The sequence below is a fragment of the Aureobasidium subglaciale genome, assembly GCF_000721755.1.
Source record: "Aureobasidium subglaciale EXF-2481 unplaced genomic scaffold scaffold_3, whole genome shotgun sequence".
In the NCBI taxonomy this organism is placed as follows: domain Eukaryota; kingdom Fungi; phylum Ascomycota; class Dothideomycetes; order Dothideales; family Saccotheciaceae; genus Aureobasidium; species Aureobasidium subglaciale.
This window is the reverse complement of record NW_013566992.1, coordinates 306,215-332,347: the sequence shown is the minus strand read 5'-3', so window position 1 is coordinate 332,347 and position 26,133 is coordinate 306,215. Positions and strand designations below refer to the sequence as shown.

Genomic DNA, 26,133 nt, shown 5'->3' with positions numbered 1-26,133 from the left:
TTGAAATGTACACTCGATTGTGGTCAATGCGGCTAGGTGTCTTCGAGGTTCCAAAGAGAAAGTCACTTCCATGGCATCACAGAACAGGACAAATGTGAGTGAATCTGTGAGTCTTTTCCATAGTGCGCATATCCTAAGTTGTCATAATGTGAGTCAAATTTGATTATCGTAGTCCAATCCCATCCCATTCCTCCCCCATCCTAACAAAACGCCTATACCTTTACTCAACTCTATTCCAAAGAAGTCTAGCACGGTCCCATGAAACTAGCCAATTTAGCCATATCAGCCTCCCCAGCCCTCTGCTCAACTCCCGACTCCTCCTCCTCAAGCAACTCATCAATCTTCTTGACACTCTTGATTTTCCAGAAATCATTCACCGCATCCACAAATCTTCTGCTAATAGGTTCAATTTCCTTGTCATCGCAAGCAGCAAAGCAGAGACGGAAGAATTTGTAGCCGTCGCGATTGCGAATTTCTTCGGTGGGGGAGAAGATGAGACCGGGGGATACGAGGACGAGGTAGGGTTTCATGGTCCAGAAGATCCAGAGGGCGCGGGAGAGACGTGCACCTGGGATTTTCAAGGCGAGGGGGTGGGTGTCAAAGTGCATTTTTACCCAGACGAACATGCCGCCTACGGGCCAGTCGAAGGAGTATGCGGTGGTCGTCTGCACGACGGCCCATTCATCGTCAGAGTCGAGAGATAAGTTACTCAGGGAGCTGCGACGGCCGACTTTGACGAGTTCGCGGCCCGTGTCGAGGATGCTGCACATGGAGTTCATGCGGCGTTCGTAGTTTCCGCGAAGGCCTTCGAGCCAGCGGACCCAGCCTGCGGTGCTCCAGCCTTTGCCGTTGGAGGGGCCTTTGCCAGGATCGATGTCGTCAGCTTGAGGACCAATGATAAGTTCGGCAATCATGGATTGAACGAAGCCGGAGGGCTGTTGGGTACTGGTCTCTGTCAAACGTAGGATGCGCTCGATCAGGTCGGGCTGTCCGGTGATCCAGCCGAGACGGCAGCCAGGGGCTACAGTCTTGGAGAAAGTGTCAAGACGGAGAACACGACCATCAGTATCGATGTTGATGTAAGAGGGGACCAGCGAGTCGAGGAAGTCGTAGCCAGAAGACTTCCACTTTGATGACTGAGGAGTAAAGACTCTGTCAGAGTTGGTCGACGAGGGGAACTGCAAGTACCAGTAAGGGTCGTCCTCCACAATGATGACATCGTACTTTGAGCAGAGAGCATAGAGGTCACGACGACGCTGAAGAGAAAGGACACCAGAGGTAGGGTTCTGGCCCATGGTGACAGTGTACATCAAGTGAGGTCTCTTTCCCTTCTTGTAGTCCCAATTCTCGAGGACATCACGAAGACCACCGGGACCCTCGGCAAGCATGCCCTCGTCATCAATCTTGACGGGGGCAATGTTCAAGCCTCTTGGTCTGGCGGCTTGAATAGCGTTCATGTAGCAGAACTCCTCGACAAGCAGACCTTGACGGTCGCGGACCCAATCCTTCTCTTCGCTCCATTCGTTTGACAAGGCGGCAAGAGCCTTGGAGAAGCCATCTGTACTTCCGCAGGTCAGGACAATCTCAGGACCACCCTTGTAAGGACAGTTGGGGTGTAGGTTCTCTTGGGTGAATTGGCGGAGGAAGTAGTAAAGCGGCGGGTATCCTTGAGCTTGACCGTATTGCAGAGCAGAGGCAAGGTCAATCTTCTTGAGTGGGTTTTGCTCGTGAGAAGTGTGAGGCACCTTCAAGACTGATTGGGCCTGGTGGAGAGGGCTTCCATTCTTGAGGGACGAAGTGGCGGCCGAGGGAGGGTCAACGGGCTTGTTGTCGGTAGGCGTCCATCTCTCCGGCAGTGCAACCTTTGCCTCTAGTGTGTCGAAGGGAAAGTAGTATTGGTTCGGTAGACCTCCAGCTAATTGACCGATGCCTGGAATCTGAAAGTACTTGTAGAACTGCTTGATCGAGCTAGGCTGTCTGCTCTTGGCATTGCGGGATAGGTGATGCGACAAGTCCTTGGGTGGCGGGCGCGTGTCTTTGGGATTGGTACTCGACATGATGATTGTTGTTTGCTCAAGCTAGGTATGGGGAAATGAGAAATGCTAGAATACAGTACTGAAAGAGCTCGGACTAGGGACAGAGAGATAGGCCGGCGGATGGATGCCTCTTTGCTGATAAACGGCGTTTATCGGTGTTAGTCCCTCTCCATTTTGTCATCATCATTATCGGTACATGGCACCTGCCTAAATCGTTTGCTCTACACAAGCGCTGCCGTCTGCATGACTGGCAGTCGCTGTTGTGATATTGCGAATACTAGAATGCCGTTTCCTGCTAAACACATTCATATAGAACAGAAGAAACAGACAAGTAGGTGATATATCTACTAATTGTCGCTCATGCGTCATGACCGAGATGGACAAAGCGGATCCGAACTTCCCGCACTCCCGAACGTTTGCCCATCTTGACAAGTCAGGTCGCGTATTCTTAGTCTAGCATTGGTCAGGGAATCCGCCGACTTGGCATAGTGAGTCTCCTGTCATTCTTCTCGTCCTGTATATTCATATCTATCCTGGAGGGGCCCTCTATACAAAGGACATAGCTAAGAGGAGGATCCAAAAGTGGAATTAGACCATATACACCCTGCAGTCATGCGCGACGACGACCAGCTTGAGAGCTACCACGATGAAACACCACTCGCTACATCTACCGAGGACCCATTATTACATCGCACCTCAATCGATGATCCTATAGGTGAGGAACCGCCACAGCAATATCCATGGATGCAAAGAGTTAGTGATAAGATACCGTCGCCAGTAAAGAGGGTATCAAGCACTGTGGTGACATGGGTCAAGGGCCCTCAACCTCCTAGGATATACAAGATTGAGCCTTTCTTTCCGACTGTACAGCATGCTCCTCTACGGTTACTGGATCGTTACGCCCCGAAACGGATGCAACGATTTTGGCTCTTGTTTGTCTTCTACATTTGCTGGATTCTGTCTTTCGCTTTGATCCTACACAAGTCATCGTTCGCCGCGGATATAGAAGGCTATGGGTCGCCAGTAAGATTGGGGTGTACAGCAAGATATTGGAATGATGGCAATGGGTGTGGAATCAATGGTGATCAATGCCGACCATTCTCCAATTCTTCTCTGCCCTTTCGTTGTCCTGCTGGTTGTATCAAGACACAAGTACTATTTCCTCATGCTGTTGGAGATCAGGAAGTCGTATACAAGCCTCTAGTCGTTGGAGGACCTACAAACAAGAGCGAGCCTATATCAAGCACAGTCTATCGAGGTGATAGTTTCATCTGTGGTTCCGCCATCCATGCAGGCTTCATCAAGAGTGAACAAGGCGGATGTGGTGTCCTCAGACTCACTGGCGATCAACACTTCTTCCCCAGTGTAAAGCAGAACGGGATCGACAGTATCGGTTTCGAATCCTACTTTCCACAGTCTTTCCAGTTCGTCCCAGGAACGCAAGCGCAATGTAAAGATCTGAGATGGCCTGCCCTCGCCGTCTCTGTCTTCTTCACCGCTATGCTATCCATCTTTACGACTTCCCCGGCTGTATTCTTCTGGTCCATTTTCGTCGGTCTATTCTTCCAAACCGGACTCTCCTCCGACCCTCCAAACCTCACAAACTACTACTCCCTCATCTCCACCGCACTTGGAAGATTTCTCCCCGCCGCTTTCGTAATGGCAGTAATTTATCGCTACGCCGTTCGCTACAGCCTAACAGGCCTAACTGCTCAATTCGAAAAGACAATCTTGTGGGTAGGAGCAGCATGGGTAGGCGCATTGAACAACTACACTTTCGACCGCATACCCATCCAACGCCTCACCCCTCACGACATAAAAGCCCAACCCGGCGCAATACCCGCCCTCATCTCCATTGTCCTGATAATCTTCTTCATCGCTCTCGGTCAAGCCTACGCTTTCCGTGTCGAGGGCAGAATGCCAAAGTACCTCGCCGTATACGGCATTTTCGTGGGGTCCATCCTATTTCTTCTCTGTATCCCTGGCATGAATTTGCGGATCCATCATTACATCCTTGCTATTTTGTTGCTTCCCGGTACGGCATTTCAAAATCGACCTAGTTTGCTCTATCAAGGTTTGCTCTGCGGTTTATTCATAAATGGAATTGCTAGGTGGGGGTTTGACAGTATTCTTCAAACACCCGGTGAACTGCTCTCCGACGCACCACAAAATACCCTCTTACCTCCTATTCTTCCCCCAGTCATTGGAGCCTCTAATATCACATTTACACTCGGTCCTATCCCGCCTGAGAAGACCAAGAAAACCACTCCAGACTATGACGGTATTTCAGTCTTGGTAAACGATGTAGAGAGGTTTAGGGGGTATGTTGATTATGATGCTGAAGGTGGTTGGAGTGAGGATGGGACGAGGCAGTGGACGTGGAATAGACATGATGTGCATTTGGCAGAGTACTTTAGATTTGCATATCTAGCGGGCAATGGGGTGGGTGATTATACGAAAGCTGGGAGTTGGCTTGTTAATGGTACTTGGGTGCCTATGAAGAGTGGACCTTCTTAGAAGAGGGAAAGCGCTGTTTGGAGATATGTTGGGGGGGATCTTCTGGATACGTAGGGCGTAGGGATATATCTGTAAATAGATCTGTAGTCGGGACAATCTGTATGATGACACTCTTCCGTCCATCTTTAGGATGGAAACCATCATCTGGGATCTTGCTTGAAAGGGAGAGAGAAAAACGCCTTTCATGGGCTTATTGATACAGAAAATAAGACCCATCCCCAATGCCGTGTGTGATATCACGAAAAGAAAAACCCCCAACTTTTCCCCAGCTCTCGATTCCGAGCAACTATGCAACAATACCACTCCCTCAAGCCTTGTTAGCACGTCTACTCTTACCAGGTCTGCTAGCACCCTTCTTACCCCCCTTCATCCTCTTTGCCGAGTAACCCGTCATATCACCCGAAGATTTGGCATCATTGCTCTTTGAAAAGCGCTTCTTGCCTCCAAAGCCATACTTTTCATCGCGCTTGACACGCTTGAAACCGCCCTTGCCGTCGCGGGAGGCGGAAGCACCGCCGGATTTACGGGCGGCCTTGTCTTTCTTTTCCGTTTCGGCGGCGTCTTCGAGGGCGACGTCGAACATGTCGTCTTCGTTTGCGTTGCCAATGTCTTCGCCCTTGCGCTCTGTGAGGGAATTTGTTAGCTGGGGTTTCTTACATGGGGACTGGGGGGGGAGAGTGGAGAGAGGGCAAGCTTACTTCTCTTGAGCAGTTGGATCTTGTCCATGGTATCCTTCTTCTCGCGACTTCTCTCCTGCAGCTTTGCGACTTGGACTTGTTTTCCGAATTTCTTGAGATCTCTCTGTCTTCGTGCTTCTGCGGACGCCTTTTTGCTAGCGGCCTCATCGATCAATTTACCCTTGATCTTGCCCATATGCTCGTCGCTCTTTACCATTTCGGCAAAGTAGTCTGCAGGGCGGGAGAAGGGGATGCCTTCCTTCTTGAGCAGACCGCGTGCCTTTGTGACGGCATCGAGTGATTGCTTGTAAAAGGCCAACTCGCGGTTGAGGTCATCTTCGATATCAGGGATTTCTGTGGGAGCGTCGCTGATGATGACTTGGTTCTCTGAGAAGGGGAGTTTGGAGGAGAGGGCGAAGGATTTGACGGCGCGGAGGAGGGCGGCTGTGTTGTTGATGGTGAGGCGTTGGTGGGGGATGATGTCGCCCTTGTCCTCTGACGCTACGGATTCGAGGTCTGAGAGTGCAATGTCTTCGTCTTCCTCATCGTCGTCTTCGGAGTCGTCTAGCTCGGCGCCTCCGTTGATGTCGTCTTCAGAGTCGGACTCGTCTTCGGAATCGTCCTCGACCAGTCTTGCAATGTTTTTCTGGTGCAAAGGTCAGTATCATGATGCGCAGATCAAAGGCGCAGAACAGTGCAACATACAGCATGTGTCTTGTCCTCATCATCACTCTCCCACTCCTCATCATCCTCTGCCTCTGCCTCTGCCTCGACCTCGACCTCCTCTTGCTGCACAACCTTTGCGCGCTTAGCACCCTTCTTATCCTTCTTCTCCTTCTTTCCAGCACCCAAAACAGTCTCCTCGGCCTCTTTTATCGCCTCCTCAAGAACAGCCTCTTCTTCCTGATCCTCGACTCTCGATCTCTTTCTCTTCTCGGCGGCTTTTTGCTGCTTCTTTTGATGTTCGAGCTTGTGGTTGACGCCCTTTTCGCGGTCCAGCGCAGCTAATAATTTGCTTCCTTTGGCCATTGTGTATGTGTTGGTTTTGTGTGTGTGTTGAATGTTTTCTGTAAGAGCGACAGGTAACTTTTTTTCTTTGGAGAGAGAAAGTCTCGGAGCTTCGTGAAAACGCCGCTGTCCGCATTGCGGAGAAGTAATTATGCAGGTTGTGCACAGGTATACAAGGGTTCGTGCATAACTTTGACGTCGCACAAGCCGTCGCCATCACCCTGATTGTTTCGTGTCTTGCCATTCAACGTGACAATGTTCGCATCCCAGATGGCTCAATCACAAGAAGCAAAAGAGGTGAATCTCAGCATGGCAGACCTCAACATAAACAAAGAGCACGATACTACAGATTCAGGTGTATGTTATGTTGAACATCACTACGACACAGGGGCCATATGAGCTGATTTCGACCAAGCAGGCACTTGAGTCCTCATCAGAAGATCTGGCCACCGTCGTTGACGACCTTCTGGCTCAGTTGTCGACAAAGTTTGCCAACATATCCTCGGATCTGCTCACTAAGAGTAAGGATACTTGGAGAATAGCCCCCTGCTGAGCAAAGACTGATACCGTTCACAGTGGATGAAATGTCCAGACGACTCGATAACCTTGAAACCTCCATTCAAGCATCTGCGCGGTCTCAAAACGAAGAGGCCAAATAAGCTGCTATCTACTTCTGCGAACATTATACCCCCAGTCATCATCGCATAGCATACACTCAGCTTGGGATCGCTGTTCAGATCAAAAGATGCATTCTTGTTTATTTCACATAGCTTGCATTTGTTCTCCAAGAAATTATATCTTTCCTGCCCAAGTCTGCTCTGTAACTGCCTCTCGTGGTATCATAGAAAAAGCATCAAAAAGTTCTCTCCCAAGGAACGCCTGGTTTTAATCCCAATATCTTTTTGCATATCCCGAAGCGTCAATAGCGTTGGGCGATGGGTGGTGGGAACTTGCTTGCAGCCATGCCCCTGACTCTGTCCATCAGCCTATTCACTGGCAGGTAGGGTGCCTCCATACGTCGTACTAGCTGTACTCTCTCGTCGTCGTCATGGTCATGAGTTCGATTGTGGGCTTTGATGAGGAGTTGCGAACTAGGCTCTGACGCGGCATATGTCCTGTGCATGCACCCGTCGACAGGGCAATTCCAGACATCGCCGTTGTTGATCGAGTCTTGAAGGCGGAAAGGTAGAGTGGCCTCTGGTGTCCCTGTCATACTCTCATCGTCCGAGTCTTCGGTAGTGTCCTCGGCAAGTTTGTCGCTAGCTTCTTCATGTTCAGGTGGTGGACTGTCGACCAACATCACGTCCGGATCGCCAGATTGTGGTCTAGTTATCACCTTTCTGCTCTGTATAGCAGCCGGGGAATCCTTGTTCGTCTTGTCTGCTCGTGAGGGTACGTATTTGCTAGGCCTTGGTCGTAGTGCTGATTTGCCTTTGCCCTTACCTCCAGTCGAGGTCATTTCGTTGTCGCTGGAGGACATGCTCTGGTCGATATGGTTCTTGGTATGTTCTGGTGTCGACACGACTTCGGGTAGCTGGTCTAACTCAGGTGTGTTGTCAAGGATTATGGGTAGAGAATCAATTGTCGCGTTAGACTGAGATCTCGTGGACCTGGTCGAGCGGCCTGAGCGCGTGGTTGCGACAGATTTCGGTGTTGCGCTTTGTTGTTTGGCCGTCGCCTTTTTCCTCCTCGAGCTGGCCGTCGACGGCGCCGGAGATTGCGAATTGGTCTTTTGAGATGATGCCTTCGAAGATCGTGGGGGCTTTATCCTAGACTGAACAAGAGCGAAGTCGTCCTAGAATGTGAGTCAGCGGTAGTCTAACCAGTGAGGGGTGATGCGACCTACTTGGAACGTGGTTTGAAACCACGTGTAGAGGGGTACCCGGTACCACTGCAAGCCCTCCTTGTTGGTCAACATGGATGCGATCAGGAAATATCTATGCTTAGTAAACATTGCCGCAACATCCATGACATTGTTGCACCCCTCAAGGCCTTCCTCGCTACACTACGAACAAAGGTCAGCGCGTCATCTTCCAAGTACAATCGGGCTACTCACCTTCTGGAAGAAGAATGGAGCCGACAAATCGGAATATCTCTTCAAAGCTTTGTAGCTATCGGCCATGAAATAGAGCAGCTTGAGAGCCTGAGTCATGTCGTTATACATATCCCTGTATGCTCTGCTGGGTCTAACGCTGAACCATCCAGCCTGACCAGCAGCCCAGATGTCCAGCGAGCCATCTCCGTATTCGCCATATGAGAACTCTTTGATGTTCGCTAGCTCGATTGCGATGGCGCGATGTGAGGTGTTGTCTATGAAGGATCCAATATTTTGGTTATTTGGCGGCTCGAGTTTTCCAGTGATCGTGAGTGGGCGATAGTGTCCAGCATGTAGCAGACTAATGGGTGTCCTGTCCGGGTCTTCAGGATCATAGACAAAGGCTTGCTTGAGTTCGAATTCAGGCCAATCATCCGAGTTCACTTGGGCCGAATCGCGGGGCCGTAGTACCAGACTCTCTTTGCTCATGTTTGTATCAATGTCGTCGATGATAAGTTCGGAGGCATCTTCGGATGACTGAATAATAGGGAAAGCACTAGACGAACAATGAGTGAAAGTCAAGGAAGTATCGCTCGAGCTCTTCGACTCACGAAGAGACGCGACTGGCGTCATGATCGAAAGCAGAGAAGCTTATCTTATCGCCGCCAAGGCCGAACCGTGGTGGAGAGAGCTTGCGGAGACCTCGAGAAACAATTTATTCGTCCTCTTGCCATTCACTTGTATACTCAGCAAATGGCAAAGAGTTTTATCTGGAGGTCAATCAAAATCATGACTGAATCTTCTCCTGTTCTTGAGGGCGTTTTCGGTATGTGAAGATTCCGAATATTCAGGTCATGACCAAACACTGACAAAAGACGCTCTAGCCATTCACAAGCCAATTGCTGTATCGTCTGCTCAAGCTCTGCGTGATCTTCAAAAACACCTGAACCCCTCCAACACGTTCGCTCCCTGGATGGAAGCCGAAAAGAACAAACGCGACCGCGATGCGAATGCAGGCGGCCAATACCGTAAACGTTCCCGCAAACAGAGACAGGCAGTTCAAGTCAAGCTTGGCCACGGTGGAACTCTCGATCCTTTGGCTACTGGTGTGCTGGTTGTAGGAGTTGGTAGCGGGACCAAGAAGCTGCAAGGTTTCCTCGACTGCACAAAGGTGTACGAAACCGTTGTTGTCTTCGGCGCAGCGAGCGACACCTACGATACAGAGGGCCAGGTCGTCAAACGCGCACCCTATCAACACATCACCAAAAGCATGGTCGAGGAGGCTCTCCAGAAGTTCCGCGGTGATATCATGCAGAGACCGCCCATCTTCTCGGCTTTGAGGGTTCAGGGCAAGCGTCTGTACGAGTATGCAAGAGAGGGCAAGGAGGTGCCCGTCGAGATCCAGGAACGACCAGTTACGGTGTCACAAATGGAAATGGTAGAATGGCTGGAGCCCGGCACACACAAGTACAATTGGCCCGAGAAGGAAGCAGAAGATGAGGAAAAGAAGGTAGCGGACAAACTCTTGCCGCAGGTCGCTGAGGATACCCAGGCTGTTGCTGGTGAAGAGACGAAAGTCGACACTGAAGAGTTGAAGAGGAAGAGAGAGGGTTCTGACGGTCCCGAGGCCAAGAAGATCAAGAGCGAGGGCGCGGAGGCCGCAGATCAAGCACCTCCCGTGGACACAGATACTCCCGCAGAAGGGAGAAAGCCATGTCTGGCACCAGCAGCTCGTTTGAGGATGACTGTCTCATCTGGCTTCTATGTTCGCAGTCTGTGTCACGATCTAGGCGCAGCTGTTGGCTCGCTTGGTCTCATGGCTGCGTTGGAAAGATCACGACAAGGCGAATTCGAGCTAGGCAAGAACGTGCTTGAGTTTGAGGATCTCGAAAAGGGCGAGGATGTGTGGGCACCAAAACTCACAAACCTTTTGATGCAATGGGAAAAGGACCATCCCGAGGACAAGGATGGCCACTCACGCATCACAGCAAAGAGACAAGGAACACCTCCACCTGCAGAGCAACAACGTCGCAGAAACTCGTCTTCACCACCAGCATAGGAGCAGATTAAAGATGTGGATGACTACAATAAAACTCATTTTGATACCATTTAGCTTCTAATGGCTAGTATGTTCTTTTGTCGTGACTTCGGTAGAGCTCGATCGCTTAAAGCTCCTCCTTGACGCTCTGGACCTTGGCAACAAACTTGCTGAGGATGTTGCTGCGCTTGGTCAAGTCGTCCACCTTCTCGGGGGCAAGACCGCCCTTCTTGAGCAGGCTGTTGAGTCTCTTGGACTCCTTCTCAACGTAGCCGGGGTTCTGAGCAAGCTTGTCGAAGACCTTGACGTAGTACTGAGCGTAGGTGTCCTTGATGCTCTCAGAGGCAGCCAAGATCTCCTTCTGCACGGTCTCAAGAGCACCACCGCTGGTGTACTTGGAGACGAAGCTGTCGAGAGCGGCAATGGTTCCGGCAGTGATGTCGAGACCACCCCCAACGGTGCGGTGAGTGCTGGCCTTCTCGTTGATGTACTTGACGAGAGCGTCCTCGGAGCGACCACCCTCGTAGGTGACGGGCTCGGTGGAACCCTTGGGGAAGAACTTGATGGTAGGGTAGCCCTTGATGCCCTGCTTCTGAGCAGTGGCCTTTGCGTTTTCGGCCTCAGCGTCAACCTTGGCGATGAGAACATTGGGTTCGTTTGAGAAAGTGTTGGCAAGCTTCTCCCAGATAGGGGCGAGGGTCTTGCAGTCTGCAAAGAAGTCAGCATATTTGCCTTGCTCCGAGAGCGGCATGCGCTGCTTACGTCCACACCAAGGGGCGGTGAAGGCAACGATGACATCCTTGTCACCGCCAATCTCGGTCTTGAAGGTCTGGTCGTTCAACATCTCGACGTTGCTGGGAGCAGCGGCCTTCTTCTTCTGCTTGAGGCCAGTTTTCTCGGAGATAAAGGCAGACAGACTCTCAAGGTCTCTGCCGCTGTTGTAGTCTGAGGGAGTGTCGCTCTTCCCATCGAACCACTTGAGGGTAGGGAAGCCTTGGACACCGAATCTGCGGCCGAGCTCCTTGTTGGCATCGGCATCAACCTTTGCGATGGTGACCTTGTCCTTTGCGAATTCAAACGAAGAGGCCAGCTCCTCGTAGACCGGGGCAAGAGTCTTGCAGTGGCCACACCATGGAGCAAAGAACTCGACCAGAGTGGGCTTTCCAGACTTGAGGACGATGTCGTCGAAGTTCTTGGGGATGAGGTCGATGACGGCCGAGGCAGCAGAAGTGCCAGCCAGGGCAAGAGATGCAATCAGTCCGAATCTCATGTTTGCGAGTTGATATTGCTGTGTTACTGTTCAACAGTTGAAATTGGCAACTTGACTGTCAACTGTCAGGCTCGAGCATGCCGCCACCTGTTCTCCATAAAGCTGAGAGCTGAGTAAGCTTGTTTCCCGACTCCACCATTCACATGTGCCACAGCCACAGCCACATCTACCCTCCGACATCCGACATCCCGGCCAAGGCTAGGGCTAACGTCTTCTATTCAGCCATCGCAACTGCCAGTCCAATACCCTACCCGACTTCTGCTGCAATACTACTGTTACGGCAATCAGTCTTCGCGTTTGTCCCGACGCGCCTCTCCTACTAATATGCACGCCTGGGAGGAGTGCCACTATCACGATAAACTTACCAAGCGATAAGCCCTGGCACTAAGTGATGATGAGTGAAAACACGAGTCGCCGACTCGGCCATGTACTGCTGTGCAATTATTCTACCACTGCAGCACTGCCAACTTAACTACATGTCCCCTCGTATCCAAAAACGCTTGTCCTACGTAACGTATCCATCTGCAAGCCGCCGCTGCACTGCGGCCGCGTGTGCTCTCGTGACTCTTATGCCCGGTCGTGATTGTGATTGTCTGAGACACAAATTTCTTGTAAGTCTATTGCGATCGCACTGACTTTCGATTGTCGGCAGTCGCTCTTCTTCAGCGCACAAGTATGTCGAGCCATGAACCTTCTCTGCTGGGATCGATTCGAGGGTCGGCGACTCAACCAGCGAACAGGAACGTCGTCGCAACCTGCCCCGAACAGGAAAACTGCCAACCACATCGAGGCGATAGCCAAGACTTGCTCCTCGGAACAAAGTCGTCGATCATTCTTTAAATAGCAGCATCTAGGGTTGCCATCACCACGACTGCAACCTTGGAATCGACATCAGAATGTTCAGCTCATGTTTCTTGTGGTCCACACGTTCATGTCATGCTATGCTTCATGGACCCCATGGGAATGGTACTGAGACACGTTCTTAACCATCTTTATCTCCAACGTCATATCGATGGCGTCGTCGATTTGTGTTTTTCCACGTCGCGTCCATCGAACCTAGACTTTTTCTCCAACCGTTGAGTTCCTCCAAGCGTTTAGTGCATGACGTGGGTAAGGCAGAGGCTGGGACTCACGGCCCTCAATCATGGCCTCGGCCGCCTGCCCCTAATTTGAAAGTCGTGGTTTTGCGTTTCAGCGCCAGGGTGGGCAAGGATGATCAGAATCGAAAGCCGTCAAGGATGGATGGCGCTTTAAAGTTGTCTTGGGATGATGCACGGTGAATCGTCGACCATCTTCTTAGTTCACACGGCCGCCACGGGAGACCGAGCCATCAATTCGTCAATCCGCGACAGCCACTTCCCTCTCTTTTCCTCTTTACACTGACCACACCCCATTGTTACGTGTCGCACCCTTTGAATCCTGTCACTGATATCTGCTGGAATCCGGATCTCTCTGTGCTGTCATGAGAGACTCAGTCCTGTGAAATTTCCTCGTCCGGCCTGTCAAGACCTCAAGCCGCGATGTATTCCGGTGCCGTTTCCCTCGCCGTCTTAGCATCTTTCCTCGTAAAATGCGAAGCTTGTAAGTGGTGGCTGGACTCTGTTTCGTCTCGACCTCTGTCTGACATGACCTTCCAGTGACGAATGGAAACCTCTCAGCAGTCAACCTCACTCCTAGGATAACATCTAGCACTGTCGCCCCAGGCTTGGGTGCATATATCCTCGCTGCGCTAGGACAAACACCGACATACACCAACACCACGACGCCATCTGGTGCGCCGAACACTACGACGACCTCGACGAATGGCTCGTCAGACACTTCATTGACACCTAGTACAATCTGCTATCCTGGTAGCAACAGATGCTTCGATGATGTCTACTACACGAAACCATACATCGACAGAACTGGCAACGGCGCAGCATACGCAACGTCGTGCTCGAGTATAAGCTCGGTTTATAATTCAGCATCCAATTCCTGGGTGGATAAACACAGCTATCAGACCAACTATACCAACATTCTGGGAGGCACTTCGTGGATTCCGATTACCTACTACGCCAACGCGACGACCCTTTGCGATGGGCACGCGCGTGTCACTTACTCCCCCGCGATAGTGCTTTCGTCAACTACTGTCGTGTCTGTTGGAACAGCGCCGTCGACTTCCTTAGGCACAGCATCAATGGGATGGATGTTCCCAATCTCATCACCTATTTGCAGTGTTAATCCTTCGGACTGTGACGGGCTCTGGCAAGCATATTCCACATCCTCCTCTCAATGGGTCGTTGCTGCCAACGCCACTCGACCTGCTGATGCCGTGTTCCCGCTCATCACACCATCACCTTCTATTCCTGCTTGTATTAACTCAAGTGCCTCGGCTTCGAACGAGGCCTTCTCGAAGAGTTTCTACGGATGTGGTCTTTGCACAATCTTCGGTGACGAGGTTGAATTGATGTACTTCCCCGAAGCTACATCTGTCTCACGCGACATGTGTGCAACTACTCCGGCCGCTAAATTGACGTCCTATGGTAAGGATGATGGCGTACCTTATACCGGTGCCGCTCCGTCAGACACTTGGGATGGATCCGGTACACCTCAGGAGACTGCTGTTGTCGGCGATCACACCTTCACATCTGGAACCGCGTACATCTCGATCAAAAAAGTCTGGGCTGTTGACCGATGCAGCAGCAAGATTGGCACGACTGTTACTGGTGCCATTCTTGCCTTGCCTTCGGATCGTTTATTGAGTCTGCGTTACTCCCAGGATCACTTCCAATATTTCGCCACTACCAACAAGATTACTGGATACCCCTTCAACTATGCGGATCTCAACACTCCTATCCCTTACAGTGCTTGGAACGGACAGGCTAGATGCGAATTCCCTGGAGCTGCTGACTACAAGTGTAACGTCATTTACGAGCACGACTACAACCCCCAATTGGCCATGCCTCCAGGTATCAGAAAATTGAATCCGGATTGGGAGGGTTGCCAAATGTGGTATGGAGGACTTTACGATCCGCCGTACGCCTTGAAGCCTGGAACCACTATTGCCTCGCCTACTCTCCCATGGGCGAAACAGCCTGTAACGACCACTTCAGCAGAACAGGCTTCCACGGCAAGACCCACCACAGCCTCAGCTACTGCTCTTGCCGACCGCACATCCGACGGACAGAACAAGGGCGATACCCAACGCACTCAGGAGACTGGACAGACCCAACCCGTCAACACTGCTGGAAATAATGCACAAACACAGAACAGTGCCCAGAACACTCAAGCAGCGCAAAACACACAAGGAGGTGGAAGCCAGAATAACAATGGTGGGAATAGCCAGGGCGGAAACAACAACGGCGGCAACGGACAGAGCTCTCAGGGCAACGGAAATACCCAAGGTAGCAAGAACAATAATGGACCTGTTCAGAATACCCAAGGAAGCCAAAACACTCAGGCACAGAACAGCCAAGGTGGCCAGAACACTCAGAGTGGAGCCCAAAACACTGCAGGTGGACAGACCCAAAACGGAGCTCAGAATACCCAGGCAAGCCAGAACAACGGCCAAGCTGGTCAATCTCAAAACGCAGGAAGCCAGGATCACTGGAATCCGGCTCAAGGTCAGAGCACTCAAGGAGCCCAGAACAACCAAGGTTCCAGTACTGCGAATGGAGCACAGCAGAGTCACGGCTCTCAGGCTCAAAGCGGTTCTACTGGTGGCGTCTCGCAAGCATCCACGAAACCCCATGTTTACATCTTCACGGCTGGCACGTATACATACACTGCCACCAAGACTAACACCGTATACGTATGCGGCACAGAGACTGTGTCTGTCGGTGGGCCCGCCGTGACTCTTCCTGTCAACTGTGTCATCAGTGCCGCCACAGATGGGTTGATTATCAACACTCAGGCTGCTGCTGTTACGAATCGTGTATCTGCTGTCACTGCATTGCCGGTCATCACAAAGGCGGTCATCGTCACAGTCGGCACCAAGATCCAGACTGTCTCTGAAGGAGCTTCAGGCGTAGTACAGATTGGCTCGACAAGACTCACTGCTGGTGGGTCGGAAGCCACACTCGAAGACGGCTCCGTTGTCAGTGTCGGCAGCGAAGGCGTCAAGATTGGTTCTACGATTATTAGATATTCGACCGTCACGCCAGCTCCTGCAGCTGGTCCCGACGTCATAGTCTTTGTCGTCGGTACCAAGACGGTCACTGCATCTTGCCCTCCTGGCAACACTAATGAAGCTGTCATTGGGACCGTGACAATCACAGCTGGTGGAGCGATTGAGACTCTTTCGGACGGCTCTCGTGTTAGCCTTGCATCAGGTGGTACCATTGTCGTTGATGGTACCTCTGTTGCTGCAATTGCTACCCCAGCATCGGCAGTAGTGTTCAGTGTCAATGGTCGTGCAGTGACGGCATACCAAGCTTCTGGTGTCTCGAGCGTTGCAACAATCGACGGCACCGTCATCTCACGAGATGGACCTGCCGTGACTTTGTCTAGCGGAGAAACCGTGAGCATGGGCTCTGAAGGGCTTGTTGTTCAACAAGGTTCAACAACCGTACCAGTGTCTGCATTCACAACCTTGTCTGGAGATTCTGATGGATCATCACCCTCATCAGGGGCCTCCGGTTCTGGCTCTCGATCTGGATCTGTCACCGGTAGTGACGGTGTTACCCCAACGAGGTCCGCTGAACAGAACCAAAGCTCGCAAACAGCAACAGCAGGAGCAGCATCGATCATCCGCTCCAACGCCGCGGCCGGTCTCATGACAGCCGCACTTCTTATTTCACCTCTTGTGTTTGCCATTTACCTGTAAATGTTCTTTTCTAATTGCTTATCTGGCGTGGCGTCATCATGGTGTACAAACTTTCAAGTCGGCTGATCGCTTGCTTTATTTAGCTCAGACTTGAGCAAAACAGAGGGATGGTGTCACTCAGGTGGGGATCATCAACTCACGACATCGAACGACTTCGAGCACTTTGCTTGTATATATCGTATAGCTTCTTCTCACTTGCTCTATACATGAATGTAGCATAACTCAATTATGCATCCTGGAGTTCTCGCATGTCTATTGGTTTTGTTAAATACGTGTCGTCATGTTACATTATGCTACGTCACAGATGTTTTGGATCGCCTATATATATAGATAGTTGTGTCGAACATGGATGTGATAGTGTGGTGTTGTGTGGCCCCTTCCATAGCTTTGCAGATCTAGAATTGATATATCCTCTTAGTAGCGCAACTGCCACTCTAATATGACAAAAATACTAAATGATAGATGCAGTGTCCTAAGCTATACAATGGTCTCTTTGAATCAACTGAAAATGCCCTTGTCGTCGACCATTGACCCCGAAAACAACGACGTCATTTTCACATGCTAGATACCAGGGTCATCCCCACAGAATCCGCAAATGAGAACACCACATAGTAACCTCCCACTTCCACGTCCATACCACTCCCGCAAAACAACCACACGAACATGTCCAAACAATCTCAACGCCTTCCAGCACCTTCCCTCTTCGTGGGCCCGCCCTCTCACAACGCCAGCAATGCATCTCTAAGCCGCGCAAACACAAACGCCTCACAATCCTCTCGACCCACCGTACCGTCATCACAGATCCCTGGGCCCGACTCACCCTCACTATCGCATTCCCAACTCTCACGCTCAAACACCAGAGATGGTGTGAGCAGGACAAACACAAGAGACACACGAGACCCTCCAAGTCGCACGCAAACAAGAGATGCACTGAGTAGAACAAATACAAATCTCTCCATCCGCCCCGACGGCCTACACCCCCCAACCTCTACGACCCAAGACGAAAGAGAAGCCAAAGAAGGAGTAGGATTGGCAAACACCACTGTGAATGATGAAGTCAAACGTCAACGCCCTCGACGAGGAACAGCGGTATTAGATGCCCATTGGGCAGCCCTCCAATCCACACTCTCTGATGTCGAATTAAGTGCTTCAAGTTCCGCACACGTATTCAACTCTGCTCATGCAAAAGCATTGGAGGAGTTACGTGCAGCTCAGGTAGAACTCGCGAGGGCGTGGGGTCAAACTGATGATTCTACGACTTTACCTTCGTCTACTTCTGCTTCTGCTTCATCGCCGACCAAGAAACACTCTACGGCAAAAGATCAACAACATAAAAACAACAATGAGAACGAAGAATACAACGATGGAGGTAGAAAACTCTCGACTACAACAACGCTGGATCTAAACGACGCGGCCAAGAGAAGAGAAGCCAGTGATAGATACTTTGCTGCTGTCAAGGGAGGTGTACAGGAAGTTGTTAGAAAGCTTGATGGTGTGGCTGATGCGATGAGGGAGGTCGAGATGCAGAGTAGAGATATCTGGGGTGGTGGTGAGGGGGAGAGTAGTGAGTTGACGGAAAGTGAATTTGGGAGTTTGGGTTCTTGATGAAAGGGTGGGATGAAGGAGTGGTGTTGATACTGGGACGATTGGATATCGCATTGAGAGTTTCTGAGGCTTATATGGGCAAGGCGACAAACATAGGAGAAGAGAGAAAGTTCGATGGACGGGTGAATGGTCACCGAGGGTGGACGATCACAATGCAAGACGATCGCATTCACACGAGAAACAGGATTATAATGTTTAAAGGAAGCGCTTGATGCGCGTTGAATGTGTGTCATATGATATATCCTTCCTGGGCCTGCATAATAAGCGGCTCTCAGTACCTCCTCCCTCCTCCTCCCGACCATTACATGCATGCCAGTAAATACCCCCCCGCCCTGAAGCTTAAGACTCCTTGTCCAGCAAGAAACAAAACTCCTTGGTCCAACCTCAAAAAACCTGTTCTGTCGGTTCTTATCCAACCTCCCTAAAATTACAGCAAGAAATGAAAATAAGAGATATGATGTGCGTTTAATCGGAGCTGAAGTCAGTGCCGGTGCGTAAAGTCTCGCGACTGCATCTAGGACTCATGACGATGCTGCTATCCGGTGTGATGCCAGTATTCGCCGAATTCGAGCTAGCGATCGAAGGTGCGTATTCACCACTGTCGGGTGTAGATGTGTAATCAGGCAGTTTCTCCGAGGTATATTCAGGTAATGTGGTGTGTCCAGATCCGGCATTTGAGGCTTTCCGCGCTCTGCCGATGTGGACGAGACTAGCTACAAACTCGCGAGCATTTCTGAGATCTCCGAACGCGTGGCCCATTTCCAGATCGTTGGTTTGGTGCGAACATCCTTCGGCGTAGTCGTCTACCACGTTACCGGCGGCTTCGATGACTAGTGCACGCTTCTCCTCGTAATCTCCATTACGGGGTGAGCGCTTGAAGACTTGCTTGAAAGACATCCATTTCTTGTTGAGGGCTTCCTTTCGTGCAAGACAACGGAATTGACGAGCACGTCGTCGCTCTTCCCTGTCTGAAAGACGTTCAACACGGCGACGCAGGGAACAGAAACGTTTGCGAATGAATGCACAGAGAGCGGTGAGACCAATCGCTGCTGCCAGAATCTCCAGAGCAAGTACTAGAGGATGTTGTGAGTCGTTCTCGTACTTGTTTGAGTTTCCATTGTTGATGTCGGCAAGCAGATTGTCTACAGAGCTAACGTTGAAGCTCCAATTATCCTTCTCATCGGCGGCGACATACTGATCGTGTCGGTCTTTACTGATCATGATAGAGTCCTGAAGGGCTGCTTGAATTTCCTTGATCTTTGCGTAGGTAGTGTCGTGAATCCTCTGGCACATCACTTTGCTCATGCAACCAAGGTCCTTGTGACAGTCAGCTAGACTCTGACTCAAGTCTTTGCGACAGCGTTTGTTCAGTCTCTCAAGTCTGGTCGCCTGTTCGTACAGGCGATGGCGATAGACTCGCTCGAGGTTATCAATATAAGTCGATGACTTGAGTTCATCGTCGGTTGGGATGGCTTCAACGTTGAAGAGGATAGAAGAATTCTCGTTGATTACGCTCTTCAATGCTGAAGTGCACTCGGCTTCTTCGTCGATCTCTGAATCAATGAAAATTTGGGGTGACTCGGACTGATCGAGGAAGACAGTGAACGTGGCAGGGGTGATGAGGTGTTGCCGAGCGACACTGGTGACGTTGAAGTAAAGAGCCCGATTGTTGGATCCAGAGTCAGTGACGGGGTTGCAAAGTCCATCAACAGAAAGCTCAACTAGGTAGCGTTTGGTAAGTACAGACACACTCAAAGATTTCCTGATGTCTTTGCTGTCGAGGACGATGGGTGCTCCGTTTAGTGTAAAGTTGACATCGCAAAGATTTGTCGATGAGTTGAGGCGAGGGTATCGAAGCTCGAAGTCCTGAGGCAGATGTTAGACATGGGACTATATATTGTACGCGTACTCCCTCGAGGGAGGAACATGGCGTTGCTTGGCGAGTGTATAGACATACCAGGGCCACGTCATCTTCGTATACCGGGCAGTCAAGACATGGAACCTTGACGGCTACAGTTTCGATTCTGTCTAGACGTGTCTATAAGTAGGTGCCCCTCTAAGTGGAGACAGTTATGGTCAGTTCGTACCAGCGATGGGTTGATTTGCGACTTTGGTGAAAGTAGTGAATGAGGGTAAGACGGGATAAGGAACGGCCGAGACGAGGGTGCATGTAAAAGCGAGAGCAAACAAGAGTAGACTGATGGAACACATCGTCGAGAAAAGGATAGATTGCAAATAAAATAAAATATCTACATGGGCCTATCCAGCCCGAAAGTTGTTTCGTCAAAAAGAATCGCCGGCGTGACAGCGAGGTGGAAGGACGAGATGTGTGAGAAGAGCGTGTAGGCAGCAGTTTAACTTATGGGATGGGCCAGGAGAGGCTGAGCGAAGGATCTGGAAGGAAGGCGCAACCGTGGGGTGCACTCAGTCGGAGCTTCGGACGGAGCTTCGGACGCGGCGTTCGGAGCAACTCGAGTCGATCAAGTGCGAGCTGCTTGTCATATCAGATCGCTCATGCAGATTCGGCAAGTTCCGGCATGCTTGACGTCGTTGTCGCTGCATGGTTGCGACAATAGACATAGGCGCAAACACCATTCCGTCGACCATTTAGACAACATTGACACATAAAGTGTTGTCGCATTCACCATGGTGAGTATACCAGCTACCCTGCAGCTACAGAGCGCTCCTGCTCACAAGTCAGGCGACTAACATGCAATTGTTGCCATGTAGCTTCCTCTCGGTCTTCTTACTGCCGCTCAAGGCCACCCTATGCTCGTCGAACTCAAGAATGGCGAAACGCTGAACGGACATCTGGTCTCTTGCGACACATACATGAACCTCACACTCAAGGAAGTCATCCAAACGAGTCCGGAAGGCGATCGCTTTTTCAGACTGCCCGAATGCTACGTCCGCGGAAACAACGTACGTCGCTATACATGACCAATTGCAGCGATCTAGGGATTAAAATGCTGACGCGATTGCGACAGATCAAATACCTGAGAATGGAAGATGAGATCGTGGACCTCGTCAAGGACCAACAAGCCAGCCAGCAAGCCGCCAGAGGAGGTCGCGGAGGTGGTCAGGGAGGAAGAGGTGATCACAGTGGACGCGGCGACCGCGGAGGTAGAGGAGGCCGTGGTGGCCGTGGTAGAGGTGGACGCGGTCGTGGTGGTGGTTGAAGAGGCATACTCAAGAGCAAGGAAAGAGAAGCAAACAGCTCGAGGCCGACCCAATCGCCACAACAACGATGGCTTAGCAGCTTGAAACACACCAGATGATGTGTACGATAGCGCCATTGAGCGCAGAGTCGACACATGGAAAAGTGGAATAAGGGGCACACTGCACAGCATACCCAGACATGGCTTGTAGAACAGCAGCCATGCGATCAGAATAACATCACGACATCAACAAGAGTTTATGACCTGACGTTTCAACTTCTACCCACGATCCAGTGCTATACAACGAGGTACACAAGACGTGTGTTTATTTTGTTGATGATGTTGTAAGGTACCTTGGTTAGTCTGGCTATACTGCAGCATGTCCGAAGCAAAAGCTGGGGATGCGTGCGGCTTCAAAATATAGTTGCAGCGGACTCCCGAATGCGCGGCAACAGCTCATGTCCTCGACCACACCCAAACTCATCGCCGACGGGCTCTGGCGCTGTCTCTGTCCCTCATATAACTCACTACCACTCTCGACGTCACGAAATGCCCTGACCCGCCGCCGTGGCCCAGCGCTGCAATGCGCCGCTACTCGAACACCATCTGCAGCGACAGTCCGCCATAACTCGACCCGCCCTGTAACCCTCTTCGATAGCACTGTCGATGTCGCGCCCGAACTCTTGAAAAGCGACCTTCCTGTCATGAAAGCATGGGCACCGCTGAACGACGTTTCACAATCACGAGACCGCACAGCTACCATAAGGACGACTATTCGGGAGCAGCCAACAAAGAGGGCCGACTATCCCAATTTTAGCACTCCGGAGCTGTATGACTTGGCTCATGCTGCAGCTGCTAGGGGCAAAGCCGAGGAGGCCCGGTGGATGGTCGAATACCTGTTGCGCGACCGCCGTGAAGCACCAAACCTACGCCTATACTCGATATCCATCCTCGCCAATGTCCACCCTAAGCACGGATCTGCAAGGAAGGTGGCCCGCTTGTTGGCTGAGATGGAGCAAGAGGGACTACAAATAAATGTTCAGATCTGCCATGATGTACTGCGCGTGCTGAGTGTGCATATGGACTATCTGCTGCGCATAGACATTCTACACTACATGCGCCGTCAATGGCTGCAGTTGAACACAGAGGGCTATCACTGGGTCGGCGCTGCCTTGTTCCGCGAAGGTCAGCTCGAGCAAGGGCTCAATCACCTTGAAGACATGCGCAACGATAGTGTGCCCATTCAATCTTGGCTCTACGATCTCGCTCTCTACACAATGCTCGAGACCAACGAATTTGACGAAGCCCTGATCATTGTAAAAGATCGCATCGCCGCCAATGACTGGACTATCAGTCGCAACATCTGGGCACACATGCTAGACCGCTCAGCAGCAGCCTTCCACTACCCCAGCGCTGTCTACGTCTGGAACAGCCAAGTCATCCCAGGCTACTTGATTCCTTCATCGGGAACATGTCTCAATGTCCTCACCACTGCAGCACGTAAAGGCGACGTCGCCCTCGCTACCTCGGTCTTCCACATACTGGGCAAACGCAGCACGCACTTTAAACAAATCCACTACGATCAGCTCCTTATGACTTACATGTCTGCCTCGCCACCCGATCTCCGCGCCGCCTTTACACTGCTCACCATTATGGCGAGTGTGAAGATCCCACCTACCGCTGCATCTACACGCCCTATCCTCGCACACCTCCGTCGTCACCCAGCCGACTGCACACCAGCCTTTGACATCCTCACCTCCCTCCACGAAGCCGGCAGAGAAATCCCCGTCGCAGCACTCAACGTGCTAATCGAAGGCTACGTGGAAACCGATCAACTAGACCAAGCCCTCGTAACCTACAAACACATGCACCTCTTCGAAACCTCCCCCACCACCACCACCGAAAAAGACACCAAACCCATCCGTCGCCGCTCCCGCCCCTTTTCCACCCTCGAAACCTTCAACATCCTCTTACGAGGGGCCGCAAAACCAGTATCCCAAAACGCATACGCTCTCGCCATGTTTTTAGTTTCTGAAATGCTGGCCTTGGGTATCCGTCCTGATTACTTGGTTTACGATCGTTTGATTGTTGTTTCTGTGCAAGATCGGAAAATGGATGTTGCGTATAGGTATTTTGACGAGATGGAGGAGTTGGGGCTTTTGCCGAGGATGAGGACGGTGGAGTTGTTGGTTAGGCAGTTGGCGGGGAAGGGGGATCAGAGGTGTTGGGATGTTTTGCAGAGGATGCTTGATAGAGGGCAGGGGGTGGGGGAGAAGGTCAAGAGGGATGTTGAGTGGTTGGTTTCGGCTGCTGAGAGGAGGGAGGAGAAGGTAGTTGCTGAGACGAAAGAGAAGGAGGTGGAAGAGTAGAGGTGTACATGTATGTAGGAGACTGTAAGAGTGTAAGATTATGTTTCGAGTCTATTGAGAAAGTGGTGCGCAAAAGGGCCTTCTACGGAACTTTGGCAATTCTTCTCTTCTTTCCTTCATCTGATAGTACGTTTGCAACCGCTCTATAAACACCCTCAGCAGCTCCTCCGACATCAGTCCTCTTTCCTCGACAACTTCCTTGCCTTTCTGCAAACAAGCGTCACGAAAAGCTTCCCATAGCGCATAGTCAGCATCTCCAGCACCGGCAGGTTTAGGCGTATAAGCATCATTTCTGACCACTGCCACTGCTGCCTTTTCAGCTCCGGTGATGTTCATGGTTATGGCATCACAGCAGTCGAAATCTAAGAGCCATAGGACGTGATCGGTACTCTGTTCATCGACGAGTAATTCTTGTGATGGTTCAAGGATACCAGTATCTGTTGTTCGTGTTGTAATGTTATATCGTAGGCTCGCAATGTTCGATACTCGTGGTGTTGATGGAGGTGCCAATTGTCTCGGTGATCCAAGTACAAATTCCACATCATTCGCATAGCTTCTCCCATACCTGCCGCGTAGCTTAGAATAGGCAACTCCAACTCATCCGGAACATTCAAACATAATGGCAGATTCTTTATGTAGTAATGCGCTGCGTTATGTCTGGGACGCCGTTTTTTAAGATATACACGCGCTACACAAGGTGTATCCTCTTTGCTTCTTCTGCATGTCTGGGTACAGCTGCATCAAGTGATCTGTTTCGAAAGCCGGCTGAGAGTGGAGGAATGCGTTCGGAGCGCATTACATTGCAATTCTCCAGTTCAGACGAGGGCAAATACCATAGCTCTTGCTTTGAAGTATTCCAATACGAAAATGGTACCAAGATCTTGTCAGAGGTGTGGGATAAGGCGGTATGGATACGGTTCTGGATGTAGTATTCTTTCCAGAGGAAACGTGTTTTGCTGCAGTCTTCGCGTTTTATGGCCCAGCTGGAGTTGTCTGTTGTCCACACGCTGCCGCAGTTTCCTTTGCCGAGGGAGCGCCAATTTGTGAACTCGTTCGATTCGAGTTGAGGAGATGCTGGGTTTTGGGTAGTGCTTGTGGTATGTGAAGATTGCGATATGTGATTGCCCTCGACATCGCAGACGTGGTGAGGATAGCCTTGGTCGTTGGTATATGTGTATTCCATGATCAAATTGTCGCTGTGATTGTTGACGAAACAAGGCAGAGTGTTTTGTGGACGACGCTTGAGGGATTGGATTGATGGTTTAAGCAAGAGCAATTGTGACTCACGTGGTGATTGTAAGCAAGTTGATCAAGAGAACCTATCAAACAGCTATATGTTGCCCGAGGAAGCTTCCACGAACCAATTGTACAGTCAAGAGCCCATCCCTGATATGAGACCAAATATGTCGCATCGATCTGAGTCTCCCTGCTTCGTAGATCAGAACGGGAAGCCTTACAAAAAACATAGGTAGACATTATTCAGATCAGATGTGTCTTCACGAGAGTCGTTGGGCAAACGGGCTTCAGTGGACAGTGACGATGTTTCGACCTTCTCGAGACCGGGCACTGTGCTTCGGTAGAACATGTATCATGTGGCATGTCAGAGCTTCGCGCAAGGAGAGAAGCGGTGACGTTCGTAGTTTCTTTGTTGTACTGTGCCCGAGAAGGTGGACGCGCCTTCCGCCAACCAATGTCATGTTACACAAGACGAACGACACTTCCCTCCGTTATACTTCCACAATTCTCAATTGTGATCGCAAACATCAAGATCATTTTTCGCCATCAAGGCATGTCGTCGACAATTAATATAAATCAAAGCTATGGGCACAAGATGGAGCCTTCAATTTGGCGCGATCGGGATTCGCCGCGTAAAAATGATCACCGCTCCAACCTCACCTCCGACCTTTGACGCGTTGTATAGGCGTCGGAGACGCGAAACGAAGTTCTACCGAACTCGACTGGCCTGGGATTCTAGACCGGAGTCTATGCGGCCATGAGATACTTAATGGGTACTCCGTCGGCCGACTCGAAAGCACACCTAACCACGAAGCGGAAGAAGGAGAGGAAGCCGAAGCCGAAGTCAAGACTAAATCACCAATCCGAGACGCTGCAAAACAGCCAGTCAGAAATACCTAACCTGTATCCCGATGCTAGCAATCAGCTCGCGCGTGAAACACATAGCTCCGAACGAAAGACTGATGCCAACATCGTTAAGGAACAGCGTATTAAACTTCCGACATCATGGCAAGAAGACGTGAGATCTATCTTCAGCGAGATGTGGAAGGAGCATCAAGACAAGGACCCTGAAACCTCTTTTGTCGACATTGCAAAGATTTCGATAACAAAAATCGAGGAGCAGTCCCAGCAAAACAAAAACGCAATCGCAGAACACCACAAGAAGTTTACAGATTTCGAAACGGATCAGGCAGAACGCCATAGCCTACTTGTCTGCAAGGACGACTCTCAGCTCAGAGAGATAGGAAGGTTGAATGCTCGATTTGACCAGCAGAAGGATTTCGGAACAGATATTGCAACTCACGATCAATTGATTGTCAATCTTACAACCAAAGCCGAGAAACTTCGCGAGGAATTCGATATTCTATTGCAAAGCTTGAA

At 50.8% G+C, this 26,133-nt stretch overlaps 13 protein-coding genes across 13 annotated transcripts; 7 read left to right on the top strand and 6 right to left on the bottom strand.

Moving 5' to 3' along the window:
- Positions 1-207: 207 nt before the first annotated feature.
- Positions 208-2,329, bottom strand: AUEXF2481DRAFT_36754 (uncharacterized protein). The gene has a single exon (XM_013491367.1). It carries the CDS (start codon positions 2,055-2,057, stop codon positions 246-248), a length of 1,812 nt encoding a protein of 603 aa, XP_013346821.1. The 5' UTR covers positions 2,058-2,329; the 3' UTR covers positions 208-245.
- A 451-nt stretch (positions 2,330-2,780) lies between these two features.
- Positions 2,781-4,553, top strand: AUEXF2481DRAFT_62523 (uncharacterized protein; the record flags this gene model as incomplete). Its single annotated transcript, XM_013491476.1, has 1 exon — positions 2,781-4,553. The coding sequence occupies one exon, from the start codon at positions 2,781-2,783 to the stop codon at positions 4,551-4,553; it is 1,773 nt and encodes a 590-aa protein (XP_013346930.1).
- Positions 4,554-4,860: 307 nt separating this feature from the next.
- Positions 4,861-6,259, bottom strand: AUEXF2481DRAFT_2211 (uncharacterized protein; the record flags this gene model as incomplete). Its single annotated transcript, XM_013491163.1, has 3 exons — positions 4,861-5,177; positions 5,252-5,876; positions 5,936-6,259. The coding sequence occupies 3 exons, from the start codon at positions 6,257-6,259 to the stop codon at positions 4,861-4,863; spliced, it is 1,266 nt and encodes a 421-aa protein (XP_013346617.1).
- Positions 6,260-6,547: 288 nt separating this feature from the next.
- AUEXF2481DRAFT_2210 (uncharacterized protein) lies at positions 6,548-6,897 on the top strand (the record flags this gene model as incomplete). Its single annotated transcript, XM_013491162.1, has 3 exons — positions 6,548-6,595; positions 6,657-6,759; positions 6,815-6,897. 3 exons carry the CDS (start codon positions 6,548-6,550, stop codon positions 6,895-6,897), a joined length of 234 nt encoding a protein of 77 aa, XP_013346616.1.
- Positions 6,898-7,157: 260 nt separating this feature from the next.
- AUEXF2481DRAFT_26632 (uncharacterized protein) lies at positions 7,158-8,762 on the bottom strand (the record flags this gene model as incomplete). The annotated part of the gene is made up of 3 exons (XM_013491257.1): positions 7,158-8,033; positions 8,085-8,243; positions 8,295-8,762. The coding sequence occupies 3 exons, from the start codon at positions 8,760-8,762 to the stop codon at positions 7,158-7,160; spliced, it is 1,503 nt and encodes a 500-aa protein (XP_013346711.1).
- A 300-nt stretch (positions 8,763-9,062) lies between these two features.
- Positions 9,063-10,332, top strand: AUEXF2481DRAFT_2208 (uncharacterized protein; the record flags this gene model as incomplete). Its single annotated transcript, XM_013491161.1, has 2 exons — positions 9,063-9,099; positions 9,158-10,332. 2 exons carry the CDS (start codon positions 9,063-9,065, stop codon positions 10,330-10,332), a joined length of 1,212 nt encoding a protein of 403 aa, XP_013346615.1.
- Positions 10,333-10,438: 106 nt separating this feature from the next.
- Positions 10,439-12,064, bottom strand: AUEXF2481DRAFT_94966 (uncharacterized protein; the record flags this gene model as incomplete). Its single annotated transcript, XM_013491542.1, has 3 exons — positions 11,947-12,064; positions 11,074-11,853; positions 10,439-11,019 (listed from the first exon to the last, which is right to left on the bottom strand). Exons 2-3 carry the CDS (start codon positions 11,579-11,581, stop codon positions 10,439-10,441), a joined length of 1,089 nt encoding a protein of 362 aa, XP_013346996.1. The 5' UTR covers positions 11,582-11,853; positions 11,947-12,064.
- Positions 12,065-12,734: 670 nt separating this feature from the next.
- AUEXF2481DRAFT_475140 (uncharacterized protein) lies at positions 12,735-16,509 on the top strand. Its single transcript, XM_013491583.1, has 2 exons — positions 12,735-13,162; positions 13,219-16,509. Exons 1-2 carry the CDS (start codon positions 13,102-13,104, stop codon positions 16,383-16,385), a joined length of 3,228 nt encoding a protein of 1,075 aa, XP_013347037.1. The 5' UTR covers positions 12,735-13,101; the 3' UTR covers positions 16,386-16,509.
- A 539-nt stretch (positions 16,510-17,048) lies between these two features.
- On the top strand, positions 17,049-17,990 carry AUEXF2481DRAFT_26628 (uncharacterized protein; the record flags this gene model as incomplete). Its single annotated transcript, XM_013491256.1, has 1 exon — positions 17,049-17,990. The coding sequence occupies one exon, from the start codon at positions 17,049-17,051 to the stop codon at positions 17,988-17,990; it is 942 nt and encodes a 313-aa protein (XP_013346710.1).
- Positions 17,991-18,455: 465 nt separating this feature from the next.
- AUEXF2481DRAFT_26627 (uncharacterized protein) lies at positions 18,456-20,201 on the bottom strand (the record flags this gene model as incomplete). The annotated part of the gene is made up of 3 exons (XM_013491255.1): positions 18,456-19,856; positions 19,948-20,018; positions 20,078-20,201. The coding sequence occupies 3 exons, from the start codon at positions 20,199-20,201 to the stop codon at positions 18,456-18,458; spliced, it is 1,596 nt and encodes a 531-aa protein (XP_013346709.1).
- Positions 20,202-20,636: 435 nt separating this feature from the next.
- Positions 20,637-21,169, top strand: AUEXF2481DRAFT_46032 (uncharacterized protein; the record flags this gene model as incomplete). The annotated part of the gene is made up of 3 exons (XM_013491458.1): positions 20,637-20,639; positions 20,721-20,912; positions 20,978-21,169. The coding sequence occupies 3 exons, from the start codon at positions 20,637-20,639 to the stop codon at positions 21,167-21,169; spliced, it is 387 nt and encodes a 128-aa protein (XP_013346912.1).
- A 233-nt stretch (positions 21,170-21,402) lies between these two features.
- AUEXF2481DRAFT_474944 (uncharacterized protein) lies at positions 21,403-23,525 on the top strand. The gene is made up of 2 exons (XM_013491582.1): positions 21,403-23,330; positions 23,443-23,525. The coding sequence occupies exons 1-2, from the start codon at positions 21,550-21,552 to the stop codon at positions 23,480-23,482; spliced, it is 1,821 nt and encodes a 606-aa protein (XP_013347036.1). The 5' UTR covers positions 21,403-21,549; the 3' UTR covers positions 23,483-23,525.
- A 504-nt stretch (positions 23,526-24,029) lies between these two features.
- On the bottom strand, positions 24,030-24,853 carry AUEXF2481DRAFT_474920 (uncharacterized protein). The gene has a single exon (XM_013491581.1). The coding sequence runs from the start codon at positions 24,698-24,700 to the stop codon at positions 24,206-24,208; it is 495 nt and encodes a 164-aa protein (XP_013347035.1). The 5' UTR covers positions 24,701-24,853; the 3' UTR covers positions 24,030-24,205.
- Between the last annotated feature and the right edge of the window lie 1,280 nt (positions 24,854-26,133).